This window comes from Kryptolebias marmoratus, linkage group LG6, assembly GCF_001649575.2.
Source record: "Kryptolebias marmoratus isolate JLee-2015 linkage group LG6, ASM164957v2, whole genome shotgun sequence".
NCBI classification, from domain to species: Eukaryota; Metazoa; Chordata; class Actinopteri; order Cyprinodontiformes; family Rivulidae; genus Kryptolebias; species Kryptolebias marmoratus.
The window spans coordinates 4,690,999-4,706,605 of NC_051435.1; the positions used below are offsets into that span (position 1 = coordinate 4,690,999).

General features: G+C 36.3%; 1 protein-coding gene across 1 annotated transcript in view; it reads left to right on the forward strand.

The window, feature by feature from the left end:
- The first annotated feature begins 1,034 nt into the window (after positions 1 to 1,034).
- The window catches only part of ube2f (ubiquitin-conjugating enzyme E2F (putative)), a 32,538-nt gene continuing 17,965 nt past the window's right edge, over positions 1,035 to 15,607 (forward strand). The window contains exons 1-6 of the mRNA XM_017420630.3: positions 1,035 to 1,278; positions 5,013 to 5,193; positions 6,626 to 6,655; positions 8,506 to 8,571; positions 14,811 to 14,878; positions 15,280 to 15,350. Coding sequence (XP_017276119.1) covers positions 5,079 to 5,193; positions 6,626 to 6,655; positions 8,506 to 8,571; positions 14,811 to 14,878; positions 15,280 to 15,350 — 350 coding nt within the window. The 5' untranslated portion in view covers positions 1,035 to 1,278; positions 5,013 to 5,078. The remainder of the gene's footprint in view (positions 1,279 to 5,012; positions 5,194 to 6,625; positions 6,656 to 8,505; positions 8,572 to 14,810; positions 14,879 to 15,279; positions 15,351 to 15,607) is intronic.

A 15,607-nucleotide genomic window follows, 5' to 3' on the forward strand; every position in this document is an offset into this window, starting at 1 on the left:
GTTTACCAGCATCCTTTTGGACTTGGTTGTCACACTTTTACTGAAGTACAGAAGGCCCATGCAGTATAAAAGGAGAAGTGTAGTGTGTACTTAGCTAAAACCTGTGTTTACATGTGATTCAGGTCCAAAAACTCTTATTGAATAATAATAATATTAAAAAAAGTATTTTAATAATTAATCAAAACTGGTCCTGTAGATCTGAACAAAATAGGTTAAACTTCCATGCTGGAATAAAATCAAACAAGTTTTAGACATTAAATTGTAATATTTGGATTCAGTGTCTTGTAAAAGTTTGCACACAAAGATAGATAGATAGATAGATAGATAGATAGATAGATAGATAGATAGATAGATAGATAGATAGATAGATAGATAGATAGATAGATAGATAGATAGATAGATAGATAGATAGATAGATAGATAGATAGATAGATAGATAGATAGATAGATAGATAGATAGATAGATAAAAGAAACTTGATTTGAGTTCTAAAATGGACGATCTACATTTATACAATTAGTTATTTACCCTGCAATTACCTTTTTGATTTTGACACTTTCAGTTTATTTGGACATTTTCATGGAAATAAACTGTATAAAAATACCTTTTAGAAGGGTAGAAAATTATTTTCAGAGATGTAATTTTTTCAACCATCCAAATTTATTTGTACTTTGCAACCAACAAGCCAATGTCTGGAAAAAAAATATTTGAAAGTCTTTCAGAAAGCTTGAAGAATACTGATCAGGACCATTTTACAAAAATAAATGAATAAAATAAAATAAAATAAAATCAGTCTGCCTGATGACTTAAGACTTTTGCACAGTACTATATGCTAAGTAATTCAAAGCCTATCCGTGGTGTTAGCAACTGTTCTGTGTATAAATAATATCAAACACAACAATAATATTGTATATGCATGACTCGAACAAAATTAATAATTTCTGTTCAAAAATGATGGAACTTCCTGGAACTGACCAGGAACTCTGAGCGCCGCGGAACCATTTATCTGTAACCGTGTGTCCACACGGACAACAACAACGACGAAACACTTTCACTGCGCTTCCGTTGCCCATGACACCGGAGCGAAGTTCTGTCAGCTGAGTGCCAAATCAGTTTCCAGTCCCTTTCAGAACCCCAGAGCCCGGTTTGAGGGTGGTTTTGGAGCCGGAGGGGCCTGCTTCCATCCCGGCGTGGTGCTGCCGATCGGACCGCAGCTCGAACGGAGGACAGCAGCCGACTATGGTTTAGCACGAAGCGCTAGCTGCTCTGATTCAGAAAGGTAACGCAGAGAGCAAACAAGCTGCACTTTGTGCCAAACTTCAGCTTTAAAACAGGACACATTTAATTCATGTGCGGGGAAAGTAACCCCGAATTAATAGTTGTTTGTTCTCTGCTTCTGTCTAACTGTTTTTAGCAACATTAGTGAGGTGTTTTTATGGTAAAATGTAACCTGAAATCAGCTGCTTTTAGCAACACAACAAGTTCTTCAGGGTTGTTTATCCTTTAGTTTGTTTGTTTCATTAATAGTAAACATTAGCTGGATTTATTATTCAGATACGGAAGTATATAGATAGGCTACAGGAATTAGATGATACGACTGAATTAAGAATAATTTGTTGGTTTAATAATTAGGCTTGATAAGATAAAAACTGTAGGACGCAGGACTGTGTTGAAGTCTTGAATCACCCTTAGTTTGTAGTGTTTTTCTTTGAATTTAGAGTTGATTTAATGAAACATGTAAAATCCTGGAAAGGGACACAGTAGATAATAAAAATGCATTTTTTTTTTATTCTGTTACCTCTAAAAGTCAATTAGGCCATCACATTTTCAACACAGACTGAATTCTTTGGGCACACTTTTTGTAACTTTATTATAATGTCTTCACAAATAGTCTCCAAGGATATTTCAAAGCTCTTCTGGGAAAATTAGGTTGAGTTTTGTTTTGTTTTTGTCAAGGTGATCCCCCACTGTTTAATAATGTTGAGATCTGGGTTTAAGGAAGACTAAACTACGTCAGACAATATTCCAGTTTGTGTTTTTTCTCTCTGTGTGCTTTAATTACCAGAGATCATTCTTGTATCTAAAAGCAAACAGATATATTTCAAATATGATACTTCCTATGTGGTATTTTATGTTTCCAAACCTTCTCCATACACGTGGAGGACTGTTATAGATACTTAGATTTATATATATTTAAAATGTTGGATTATTCATTTAATAAGACTTATTCTCATTCCAGTTGTTTGGCCTCCATTGACCTCTTCTCCCTTGTTTTGCATCTTAAGAATGACCTCTTCAAGGCCAGCTTCACTGAAACCATTTCTGATGAAGCTTTTAAGGTCAACTCAAAGATGATGCATCGCTCATGTCCCGTGTCAGCTCCTTCCTTAGACTTTATTCTGTCTTTTGTTCAGTTTTCCCCAAACCTTTTAGGGATACACACACTTAAGTCCAAGTTATTTGCAAATTGCTCTTTGGGACTCTACTTCTTGGTGAAAAATTACTATTTTTTGGCTTGTCGAAACTGTTATTTTATTTTTAGTAGATGCAGCAAAAGGATTTGTAACAAATTATGGGTCTTTGAGACAGTTTGAGTTGCCTATCCTGTGTCGGCACAACACTCCTCTGTCCTTTTAAGACATCTTTTTATGCTTGAAATATTTGTAGGTTAGAGTTAGCTACCTTGACAGACAAAGGATAAAAAATTATTTTGAAAAGGACCAGGCAATGGAGTAAAAATCACTGACAAAGCAGCCAATTTTTAAAGAAATTATTTCAGAAATTCTGGGAAGACAAATATTTTGCAAGATTTTATTTAAAAATTGGAAAAAATGAAGTGAAAGTGAATTTTATATTGGCTTTGCTTGTTACCTTGTGTTTAACTGTATGGGAATATTGTTGCCCTGCAGACACACACTGTGTCAGAGTGCAGTGACTGACAGCTGAGGCAGGTGGACGTCGAGCAGGGCTCAATGACACACATTTCATGGCCTCCCTGACAACTGATACCTTCACTCCGCTTCACGCGCCTCACCCGGCGCTCAGACTGGATTACTCAGAGTGCAGAGATTACAGCATTACAGAGACTAACACGTTGACATAAGTAGTTACATGCAGAGTTTATTCTGTGAAGAGAGTAAAAGATCTGTGGGCTCAATGAAAACTGAACTGTGTTGCATTAAAATCAGACTTAGGCATAACTATTGATTGTTTTATTTTGTTGACAGACAGAAATCCCTTCTACTTTTTAAAGTTGTTGTGATGTGTAAACAAAACCCAAAACTGGCACACATTTTTAACCTCTTTTTGTTTCATGAGACAACTTTTATAAAGACTTTGTGACCAGTCAGGGTTCTTTTCTATAAGAGAAAGACAAATAATCAAACACATCTAAGGACAGTTAGAGTTGTTCTTTTCTTTATTTACTTGGATTATTCTTCAGCTTGTTGTTGTTGATTTCTCTGAACAGCAGACAGCTGTATTAATTTGTTTGCATTCTTATTAAGGTTAAACATCATGTGTGCTTATCAGACAACCTTTTATTTGGCTGATTCAGTTTTGAAATGTCTTCAGATCTTCACCATGTCAATTCAAGACAGCTCGCTAAAGCAGAGTTACTCTTTTTTGTAAAATAAGTGCTGTGTGTAAGGGTACTGAGCTGCCTCTGTTTGTTTTTGTTTAATTCACCAAAAAAGAAAATCTGTGCTGTAGTGCACTGATATGGTGTAAACAGGGATGTCCTGAGCCAATCTGAAGCATTTTTTGATCATTTTTATCAATTGCTTTCGAAGCAGCTGACACTACACTCCGATCTTTGTTGTTGACTTACTGTCTATGATTTTACATCAGCTGTGCTGTAATACAGCTGCTTTAAAACAGCCTTAAGTACTTTTAATACCATAAATCTCTGATGTACTTATGGTATGTAGTCTGCAGATCTGTGCTGTAAAAAAAATATTGGATGAAATCTCAGTGCTGGCAAATACTTAACTTTAAATGACTCAAATTGGTATTCGGGACAAAAAAAAAATCTTGATTGGAGCATCCCCAGGTGTTAATGTTGTGCAGCGATGGCTTGTGAAAGACTTCGCTGTGATTGGCTGCTCTTCAGCGAATGACAGCATGAGAAGTAAAGAGGCAATGAAGACAGAAAGCTACATGCAATCTTCTTTTATTTCTTAGTTTAAAGCTTTGAAAGAAGCAACACTTTTTAGGGAACATGTAGAGAAAAACTAAAGAGCAGATGAAAATGTTTTCATAGAGCAGATGTGGACAGGATTACTGAAAATTACAAACATGCATTCTTTCTGTGTGATTTTTTTTGGCAGTGTTGATGGTTTCTTGTTACTGAATTGTGCACATCTTACAACCTTAAGTGGGCTGTATATTAACTTTATACCTTTTGATAATACTTTAAGCAAGATCATTCCACCCTGAGCTTGTTAAGAACACAGTGAAGTGCAGATTTGCTTGGAATTCTCCTCTTTGTTGGCAGCTTTGTCAGCATCTTTTTAAAAAAGCAACTCATGTTCATCTTTTTATTTTTTTACATCTCTGTTCCTGCAGAGTCACTGCAGACCTCCTCAGCTTTGAGCTGAGCCTGTAAACCAATTATCTTGATGTTATTTAATATATTACCACAGCTGAAATCATTGAGAAGCACACAAAAAGAAGAAATAAAATTTTTGAATCTGCAAGTGCTTGAGAAACAGAACCCAAGGTACTTTATGCTGTGTTAAAGGTACATCTTACAAATTCTTAAAACCTTTTATTTTTAAAGCCCACCATACTTCCTAAGCTTATTATTCATGAAATGAGTGCATGTTTTTATATCTTCTTCTGTATATGTCACATATCAAATAAAGCAAACCTTTTTAAATATTTACTTTGTATCTGTTTATGTTTCTAAAACTTATGTTTAATTGCAGACCACATCAACACGAGTTTTGTATCTTTTTTGCATTTAATAAAATAAAATTCCTTGCTGCATGTCCTGATTTGTGTTATGTGCAGACGTTTAAGCAGCAGACGGCACAGTGCGGCGCAGTGCAGACCGAGGCGTGTCACAGCAGCACAGTCATGCTTACACTGGCCAGCAAGCTGAAGAAGGACGATGGAGGAAAGACGGGCCGTGCCTCCGGAGCCTCAGACTCCACCCACAGGGTCTCCATCAGGGACCGCCTCCTGACCAAAGGTACTGGGGGCTCTGCAGTCCCTTTTAGATCTGTGGTGTCCAAGCCTCGTCGTTGAGGGTGACTGTCCTGCATATTTTAGACGGTTCTCTGCGATGACACACCTGACTTAAATGACTGAGTGATTAAGAGAGCAGAGAAACATCTAAAACATGCAGGATGGTGGCCCTCCAGGACCAGGATTTGATGAAGTCATTTTCTGCTGCAGGAGCAAAGAAAACTGTCAGCAGGAGAAGAATTGATCCACCTCTGAAAGTAGTATATTTTAAAAGGCTTAAGACCAGTGAATCTATCTAATTATAGAGATTACAGTTAATGCACTATCATAATAAGAAGTCTTCTCGCTCAACAATAAAGCAAAATGTATCCTGTTGGTTTTTATTGACTAAACCGATGATTGCAGACTTTATAGATCTATTCAATTTGAAGCAACAGCCTGTTTGAAAACATTCCCCCACTGTCTGGATGCCTCCTAACGTTATCAGTCCAATTGAACAAAAATGATTGTGGTTCCTTCACTTATTTTAGAGTAATGATCTTCAGAAAATTCAATTTTCGGCTCAGCTTTAATGCACCTTTATTCCAAGTTATTCTTGGAATCCTTCTAATCATATCCAACTGATGTGTAAAGTTGGTCAAGGTTGATCAAAATGTGTTTTATAAAGAGGCCTTTTCCATGAAAGAAGTTCAGTTTTAGTCTTATTAGACTAAACATTACCTGTCTGACTGGGAGGCATTAATTAGCTCAAGTTTTTACAGGTTTTTTTACGTAGATGGAGGGAAAAAAATGCCTCCACGAAGGATTTTTATGTTCTTAATTAGATTCATTCATCTCAAATGTATTTTGAAAATTGAAAATTCCTGTCAGGCTAAAACAATGACATAGATTGCTCACGGACACGTCTTTGTGCCAAACAGGTGTTTAACAACTGTTGGAAAAAAACAAAACAGAACCTGAGTCAGAGCCAGTTCCAGCAAAAACAATGTCCTGTTTTTCCTTCTTTTCATCTGCTTACTTTTCTACCATCCTTTCATTTCATGGCCGTCTTCGCCAGCTGGTTTTCCCTGCCACGATGTGTTTCATGCAAATGTTGTTCTTTTTATTTCTTATTTTTGTGCAGTTTGTACATTACACATTCTGCAGAAAAGCTTTGTCTAAAGCAGAAGGGTTGGATTGTTAGCTCTTTGAATATATTGGCCTAACTATGCATTATTCCAACCACTTGATATTTTAGGCACCAACATCCTGAAGAGACTTATCTCATACTAAGCTCAGTTGAATAATGTTTACAGAAAAAGCATTTTTACACCTTCCAAAGTAAATCAGTGAGGTTACAACAAATGTGGCAGTACATTTAATGGATACACACCACATCCTCAATATTTACTCTTCTTTTCCTAATTTTAATTCATTTTTCTTTTTTTTCCCAACAGAAGTAGCAGAACTCGAAGCCAATCTTCCTAGTAAGTATGCCTTAAATTTGTGTACTCATAAATTAATATTTTTTGGTCATTATTAGCAAATTGTTGTGCTATTTGTAGGTGTGGGTCATGACTTTCGATCATAACATTTTTACCAGTAAACAGGCAAATTAACTGAAAATTTAACATAAGTCAAAAGTTTGTTCAGTATCCTAATGTTTGTATCAAAAAACCTGTTTCCTTCTGATGCTTTCATCAAAGTCCAACATGCTGTAGATTTCCAGCTCCGCCACATAAATCTTTCTGTATGAAGCAGAAAATGAGTTGTGGTTCTAAATATAAACATGTTTGCTGAGGGTCTCAGGGGGCTTAACGCTCGTTTTATTTCTGGCCTTGGGAGATATTTGCTCAAACAGCTTCTACGCTGCACAGGCTTTAATTTGAGAGTTTCCTCTGTGGTGTACATCAGCCTTATTAGGCACCAGAAGAGTCAGAAACACGCACAAGGTCAGTTCATCATGGCTGGTTTGACTCAACGTAGCACGCTTACTGTTCAGTGTGTGCTGACGAGAACCACCTGTCAGATGGCAACAAAACAGCTTATTAAAACTAAACTAACAACATTCCCATGAAAAGAATTGTTATTTTGCTTTCGGGTGTAAGAAGCACTGCTGCCATTTTGCCTGTAACTCCTCTGTTGTCTGTTGTTTTGACTGGATGCTGTTAAAACTGGATAATCTGTGCACAGCAACAGCAGGATTTGATTTATAAATAATTTCATTTGCATAGCCTACCTGATCAGTACACCAGCATTGTCTGACAGAAACAAGGACATTGCTCAGCAGAAGAGGGAAATAAGAGGCAAACTAAAGGCAAATTAAATTCACTGATGGATTCAAAGCAACATGAGGTGAAGCTTTGGATTTCAAATGAAAGCACTGACGTACATGTCTTTAATATATTATATTATTTGGTTTGTCATTGTTTGGGTATCCAAATTAAAGAATGTTTTTATTTTCTCAGTGTTTTTTCACATATTTTCATTGAGGTAAATACATAAATCAGTCATTTCATATCTGTTTTTACATGCTGAATACATTCAAGCTTAAACCAGAACAATTATTCATCAAAAAGAGCAGAAGAAACAAAGCAGATTTAATAAAAAGGACTTTGTTGACCCTGAGATGAGGAGGAACATTGAACCTTTTGGAGAAATGTCTTTTGGTGCTATATTTAAGGAGCTATTTCAGCATTTCTTTAATTTCTGTAAAAATGCACCAGGTGGATGAGGAATGCATTATATTAGTTTGATTTTGTTTACCTCGTTTCATGCTTATGTTTTTAAGATAAAAGTCATTGCCTCAAATCCTGTTTTAAACTCCTTCATGTTAAAAGAAATTCTCAGATTTTTATCCGTCAGATGCCGTGGTGAGTCAGTAATTGAGCTCCTGTGACAATCTGGAGATAATCGAGCGATCTCTGCTTCACCGTGCTCGAACACAAATGAGATTTCCCCCTTCAAGTTTAATAAACTCTGAACAGATCATTGTCACATTGTTCAGTTAGATTACACAACCCAAAACACATCAACGAGAAGAAAAATAGAACAAAAAAGTCACTCTGCAGTTCTTCATATTTCAGGCAGTACCTGTCCTCAAACACCAGGGGGGAATATGGTGCCACTGGGACAGCTAAAGGCAAATTATTAGTCATACAGCTGAAACAAATTGTGGTTTCCAAAAGGACTTAATGGGAAAGAAATCAGTTTATTGATTTTAATACCTCAAAGGAAGTAATAAGATGTTATTGTAAACCTTCATGGAGCTGCTTCTGACTCAAACGCCTGACTATAAAACTTGATAAATGTTGTTTCTGCTCCCGTCACATTGCAGGCACATGCAAAGCCAGTTTCCCAGATGAGAACAAGCTGCATCATTTTCAGCTGTCAGTGTCTCCTGGTAAGAAGAATCTTCTTCTTTTGTCCTGTATCACCTCATACATTTACTTCATTCTGTTTTGGTAATATTACATAAAGCTACATGCAGTGTAAAACTTTAAAATCAAAAGTATAGAAGAAGAAAACCCCTCAGAAATGTGTTAATATTGTTTGCAGGTTGAAGGGAACAGTTTTCGTATGGAGAGCGAGCCTGTCGGTGTTAGCAGCTTGTCTCTGATTTTTTTTGTGCGTATTCATTCCCACTGAAAGGCACTCTGAGCTCCATTTGTATTTCTGCATTACCTCTGCACTTTCATCAATCCCAAAGTTCGTTCTGCTTGCTCAGCAGTGTTCGGAGCTAAATGGGCTACCTGTCGAGTGTTGTACAACACAAACACACTGATGTGGAATTACACCAGAAGGCTGTCTTACTCGTCACTTCCTGTTCCCCTCCTGTCATGGACAAACTCTGTCTAAATCCGTCTCATTACCATTTAGAAAGAGCGGCAAACATCAAATGCATAATGACGCACAAGTTGAGACAAATTTAAAGCAGTTTTCCTTGTTCTTTTTGCTTGTGTTGGTTTTAATTAGTGATAGAAAATGATGGAAATGCTAATTTAGTTATGAAAAGTGAATAAAGTGTTAGTACGCACTGTTTAAACAGCACCATGTTGGTAAAATTGAGCCAAATTGTTGATTGTCAAAGTTTGAGCTGCTCTCTTCTAACTTTGTTTCTCGTTTTTTATTAATTTATTCATTTTTTAAATTTTATTAGTTTCTATTGCTAATGATGTATGGAACAGTGCACAAAATACACAAACAGATGTGGTCAGAAGCTCAGAAACACAACTGCTCAGTTAAGCTTAAAAAAAGCCCAAACAGTTTAACCAGAATAAATCATATTGATCTTGTTAATAATCTGACATGACACAAAAAAGCAGAGACCAACAATGTCACACGAGGTCCAAGCGAACCTTTAAAGGCTGTGAAATGTGATATTTATACAAAGAACAGGTGAGATCTTACTGCTTCCTTCATGCTGTCATTAGTCAATACACTTTGTTGTTTAAAAATGATTTTAAATGATAATGAACTCAATATACAGTTAAATCATTAAAACGAGCCATGGCTAATGAGACCTAGAGGTCCCAATAAGTTTTAATCACCCTTTTCTATTAATGTAGTTAAAAATACATGGAGTCTCTTCTTTAAATTTTTAGTTTCTCACTTTTTTATTGGCCTTTTTTATTTCTGTAATGATTTCTGCTTATTAGTCAGTGTTATTCAGCCTATGTGTCGTACTACTTTTATGATTTAACAGGAGCTGAATCCATGTTTATGTTTTTTTTTACGGTTGTGAGTAATCCATCCACCACTCTGCCCCTCGAACAGACACCGTGACTTCAGATTAGCTTTCACAGAGAACTTTGTAAGCGATATCTGCAGAGAAAAGCAAAGATCAGCTGTTATAGAAAATGATTGGTGCTGCGCTTTTTTAAAGACGTGTTGATATGGAAATTGAGTTCTCAGAGAAAGACTGTCTGAATTATTTAAAACGTCTGTCTCTCCTGACACACCGCCAGTAAACCTCATCATCCGATGCTCCTTTCTCTTTTCTTTTTTTACTAAACTAAACAGACACCTGCATCTTATATAAATAGCAATTGTGCATGGAAAAACATCATATAACGTTACAGTATGTGCTTTTAGTTTTTTGACACTTTTTTTTGGCTGTTTTAATTGTTCTAATTGAATGAAAGTAGATGTTTTGATATAATGCAGGGCAGAAAATGTTAAAATGCACAGGATGCTTGCCTCAGGGTCCAGGCTGTCAAGTACCCCACATGTGATGTAAAGTAAAATCATCTTGACTTGTTGTGTGGAGAATGTAGCTCGCGGCTATGTGAGGAGTTCTTACGTCGTTTTTCTTTTCCTTTTTGTTAACTTTGTTTTTTTCTGTTCTTGTTATCTTTTACATATCTGATGGGATTGATGGGTTGTTGACTCGAGCTCAGCATTATTCATGCCGAGGTTGGGCTGTCATAATTAACACATAATTACCTGGTAATTAATTTATATGCAGTGCAATCACAATCCAAATTATTTCTATTCAATTCATATGAATAAAAACAGCTGAATGGAGCAAACAAATACTGTATTTCCATCACTGTCTTCCATCATCTGATTGTTTTACTGTGTTGTGCCTCTTTCTTCTGCTTTCAAATATTGTTGGTATCAACAGTGCTTCTCCAAGTGTTTAAATTCTGCTTTTCAATGCTCCAGTTTTTATTTAGCATTCATTAACATCATATATGTAAATACAAAGCCAATTAACACAGCACAGCTGTGGGCAGAGTTACACTTTAACTTTACTAATGGCACAAAGAGAGGCCAGTAACTTAATGAAATGTGGTAACAAGAGAAGCTGGTACCACTAATTGGACCCGTGCAATCTTAAAAAAATGAACAGTATTATATTATATCAGTTCCAATAAACCCACATTCTTCTCTCATTTTCACTCCTGTCTTTCTGTTCTGTCTTCATGACATCAACATGGGCATCAAGGGTGGTGAGAGTCCATCTGATTGGACAAAAATCTTGGTAATCAGAGCGTAAATGTATGGCTCCTGGAAGACAATCCCCAATGATTTAAGGTAGTCCAAGCAGTCTTTTGCAATATTGATATTGAGATGAGAGTAAATATTTGATAAGTTGTGCAGCCTTGCTTCTATTTAAACTAGAAAAATTTAACATTTTCTTCAAAAATGCAGCGTGAATGCTAGCTTCTAAATGACTTTTATAGCATTACAGGAGGCTTCTCAGAGGGAGATTTTCTGCAGGAGACCTCTTAGTGTGAAATATGAGACCTACAGTAAGTTGTAGGGAAACTGAGAGAGGGAGGACAGCATAGAAACCTCCAAGTATCCTTCATATCACCTGGAATGATGGATGAGACTTCCTGTTTTCGTGTTTTGTATCTGCACCACATGTTTCGAAATCCATCCAAGTATTGATGAGCGGAGTTTAAAGCAGCACACGGGTCAGCAGAAAAAGAATACGAGGCAGCAACTTTTACCAAAATGCATACTTGCAGTAAATGGACCTTGGAGAATTGCTCCTAGATTTGCACATTGTCTCACTTCCTCTGGACTTTTGGAAGACAATGTCCACGAGAAGTTTAGATGAAATGTTGTGGACATTTCTGATCTTACTCACCACCATGTCAAACTCCAGTGCAGATGTGAAAACAACTTTATTTTAAGTTACAAAACAAAAAAAAATAGTTTCTTTAATATTGCAATGTACAGGTTTACTTTTTAATCACATTATTACAATCTTTATATTTATTTACTCAACTTTAGTTCAAGACATTGGTCCCTTCAGCTGGATTATCTTTTCATTTTTTAAAAATGGTTTATTTTCTCACGCAGCAGCTTTGTTTTGTGGCCTCAGACCCCCCGTATCTTTGAGGAATGGGGACAGCAGCAACACTCTGAGGTGAACACGATCCGACCCGTCAGTTTGAAGTATTACTAGTGCACAGATGGAAGAAGAACTGATCCACAGATCGCCTCATTTTTCCATGTTTAGGCTTTTCTGCCTGATTTGCATGGCGATAACTGATGTTTTGCATATAGCTACAGAAAGATGCATACCAAATTTCTGATCAAATCTAAACCAGAGAGTGGAGGAATTTGAGTGGCAGCAAGAGGTTATATTTAAAGACATGAATATGTCTGTTTTCCATTATTTAATGTTAACAATAAATATTTAACATTCTCTAACACTGCTGTGTAGGTGGGCATTTTACAGAAACTTATCTTTTTGATTCTAGACACCTAAATATATGCTCTCACACACCAATCATTTAATTTTTCTGATTTTTTTTCTTTATAAAATACTAATTTAGAGGAACTTTTAGTAAACTTTAGTGTCAGAAACCACAGCTGAGTCCCAGAAGTCTAGGGGAGTTGATATCTTGAAGAAACGAGTTGTTTCTGAGACCAAATTACTGTTAGCTGTGTGGTTGTAATAATATGGCCTATGTTATACATGTTATTGATATTTTTTATAAACATTATATTTGGTACCAGTTGGTGAGTAGAAGCCTTCTGAGAACGTGTGTTGGACAGATTTTGATGAAACTCTCAGAAAATAATCATTGGATGAACATCTAGGACTGATTAACTATTGGAGTCAACCAAATTCAAGATGGTTGCAACACCAAAATGGCAGATATTGAGCTAAAATTGGGAGCGGTAGCAGCTGAGAGTCGCCCCAACACACACTGAACACTACCAAGTTGTGCGACATGCAAGGCAGTGAGCAATATTTAGTTATGAAAATGACACATTTTTTAAAAAGTATTCCTTTGGTCTCCCTTTTCTCTAACTGAATACAAAATAGTAAAATAAGGCAAATAAAAGTACAAGAAATAAGCTACTTTTAGGTTTCTGTCTTCACTAACTGTTTCAGAAACAGTAGAAATGTTCACTAAAATACATTTAAACTTCTAGCCTTCAGTTCATATGTTTGTAATGGGGAGAATCATAATTGCAGTAAATATATTTGGTTGTTAAATGTTTTTCAAACAGAACCTTTCTGAGTAAATGTTAACACTTTTATGCCAACAAATAATTCAGCAAACCTCTGAATATGCGAACGTTTTATGAGGCATTATTTTGTGTTAATAAGCGGAGTACCTATTGATTTATTTATCAGCATTTAAAAACAGCTTTTTCCTTTAAACCGTTCACTTGTGCATCCTGAAATCAGAACCTCTTCAGTTTATTAATCCCAAAGGGAAGTTGCTTTAAGAGACATTGAGACAAATGTCATTGTCTCAAAGGCACTGAGTGTAGTTTATACCCAGGATATTTGGAGTTTAAATATAAATATATGTCCATGTGCAAACAACAAAGACTGCGTGCTGAAGACATTCATAACTTATTCATCACCTCTAGCTGTTGCTGTTATACACTTTATATTTCCTCTTTTCTTTTTTTTTCTCTTGTTAAAAATCTTCTGTTTCTTGTCCTTTCTGTGGCCATCCATCCCTGCTTTGGTTTTAACTTAGTCTTTCTTTAGTCCTCCCCATCACATTTTTCTGGACATTTTTTCAGCCAAAACATTTGTTTACTTTAATGATTTACCTTCCGGGGTGGACAGGACAAAATTTTAATATATGCAAACAATAAAGCTATTTTACTCCCAGTAAAACCAGCAGAAAACTGGTAAAGACTGCATGTTAACCTAACAGATGTCACGTGGTCTTAAACCCAGACATTTTTTGTTGTCTTTGTGTAATAGACATTGAATAATTTTGTAAATTGTGTCAAGCTATAAACGGCAAAGGTAGAAGTTTGCTAATTACCCGTAAGTATTGCTTTGTTGAACTTTAAAATGCCTGACTGTTTAAGTGTCTGTATTGTCTCGGCAGGTTTTAGGACAGAAGCTTCAGGTCTGACGGATGCTGACTCCTCAGACTGCAGAGCTCATTAGATGTTCATGTGCACACCCACAGCATGATCATTACACGGCCACTTACTAAGTGCTTTCCCCTCCTGTTAGACTCTCAGGCTCAGTCAGAAGTTGTCAGAGACAGTCTACCTGTAAAAGCTCAAACACGCTCAGCAGGCATTTAATCTCTCAGCCTAAAACTTTACGCCCTGTGAACCCTGACTCAGCTCGTTTCAGGGTGTCCTTTAAAGACCAAAAGGCTTCATAAGGTGAACCAAATGGTCGTCCTGAGCCGTAATCAGGCTTTGTCGTAAAACCAATATCTGGACAGTGTTTTGTTGACCTACAGATGTTATCAAATGAGGTTTTCCTGAGGAAGGATGCAGCTTCTGCCTTATTATGATGCTGCTATCTCTGCAGGAGCCTTTATAGAGAGCTCTGACATGAAACAAACAGAAAATACTTTTATGAAGAAAGTTCAACGATTCTTTACTTCTGCTTCTGCTACCTTGTGTTGTTTCAATGACAAATGCACAGATTCTGTCCTTGTTGGAGAAAAAGAAACACATCAGGGACAATCAATTCTGCTGTGATTTTCTTTTTTCTTCAAAAGTAAAACCCTGAAACTTACTGCCACATTCAAGTTTTTATGACAGAATTTTAAAGCTTCTGATAGTGATGATGCTGACCTCAATTGTATGACAATGATAATCTTTGTCTAATAGGAATTGTTTATTATTTGTCATAAACCTATAACTCTCTGTTGAATATTGTCTTCTGTCTTTGTCTTTCTTCAGACGAGGGTTACTACCAAAGTGGGAAGTTTCAGTTTGAAATAGATGTCCCTGAAGCCTATAACATGGTGGTAAGTAGTCCAGTAATAATGGACACTAACAGGGATTAGACAAAGAAGAGTTGATTGTGCCTCTTACTGCTTTTCCTAACCCATTATCTCTGATTATTACCTTTTTTATAGCATTGTTTAAGAATCTTGTTGTGTTTATGTTGAATATAGACTCATGAACTTTTCCATTTTGGTAATTGTGAGTGAAGCTTCTTCAGTATCATAACCTGTTCTTTATTAAACATGGTGTGTGCTGAGAGAGTAACTTGCTTGGCCAGTCAGCATATATTCTTACAATTGGACCGATCCCACCCTCGTACAACACTCATTTTTTGTTTTTTTTTGATGGCTTTGGATAAAAAACTGATTTAAATTATTAAAATAAACTCTATATTTCTTCTTTTAATTGTGCCAATCTCCAGCCTCCTAAAGTCAGATGTCTGACCAGAATATGGCATCCTAATATCACAGAAAATGGAGAGATCTGTTTAAGGTAATTGTGTCTGTTTTGTCTCCATGATTCATCTTCTCTTGTGGAACCTCCTTTTGTTTTTCCATCTTTGTTCCTCCTGGTAATAAGCTGATGGATAACCCCACTCTTACTTCTGTAGATTCACTTGAATACTTGAAGACAACTGGATTTCCTTTATTGGTTCTGGGGTTTATCGTTCGTTCTTCTTTAGTTTGAACTGAAGAAGCCTTTCAGATGAGGAGTGATTGTGTTTTTAAACTAAAAAAGAGGTCTTTAGT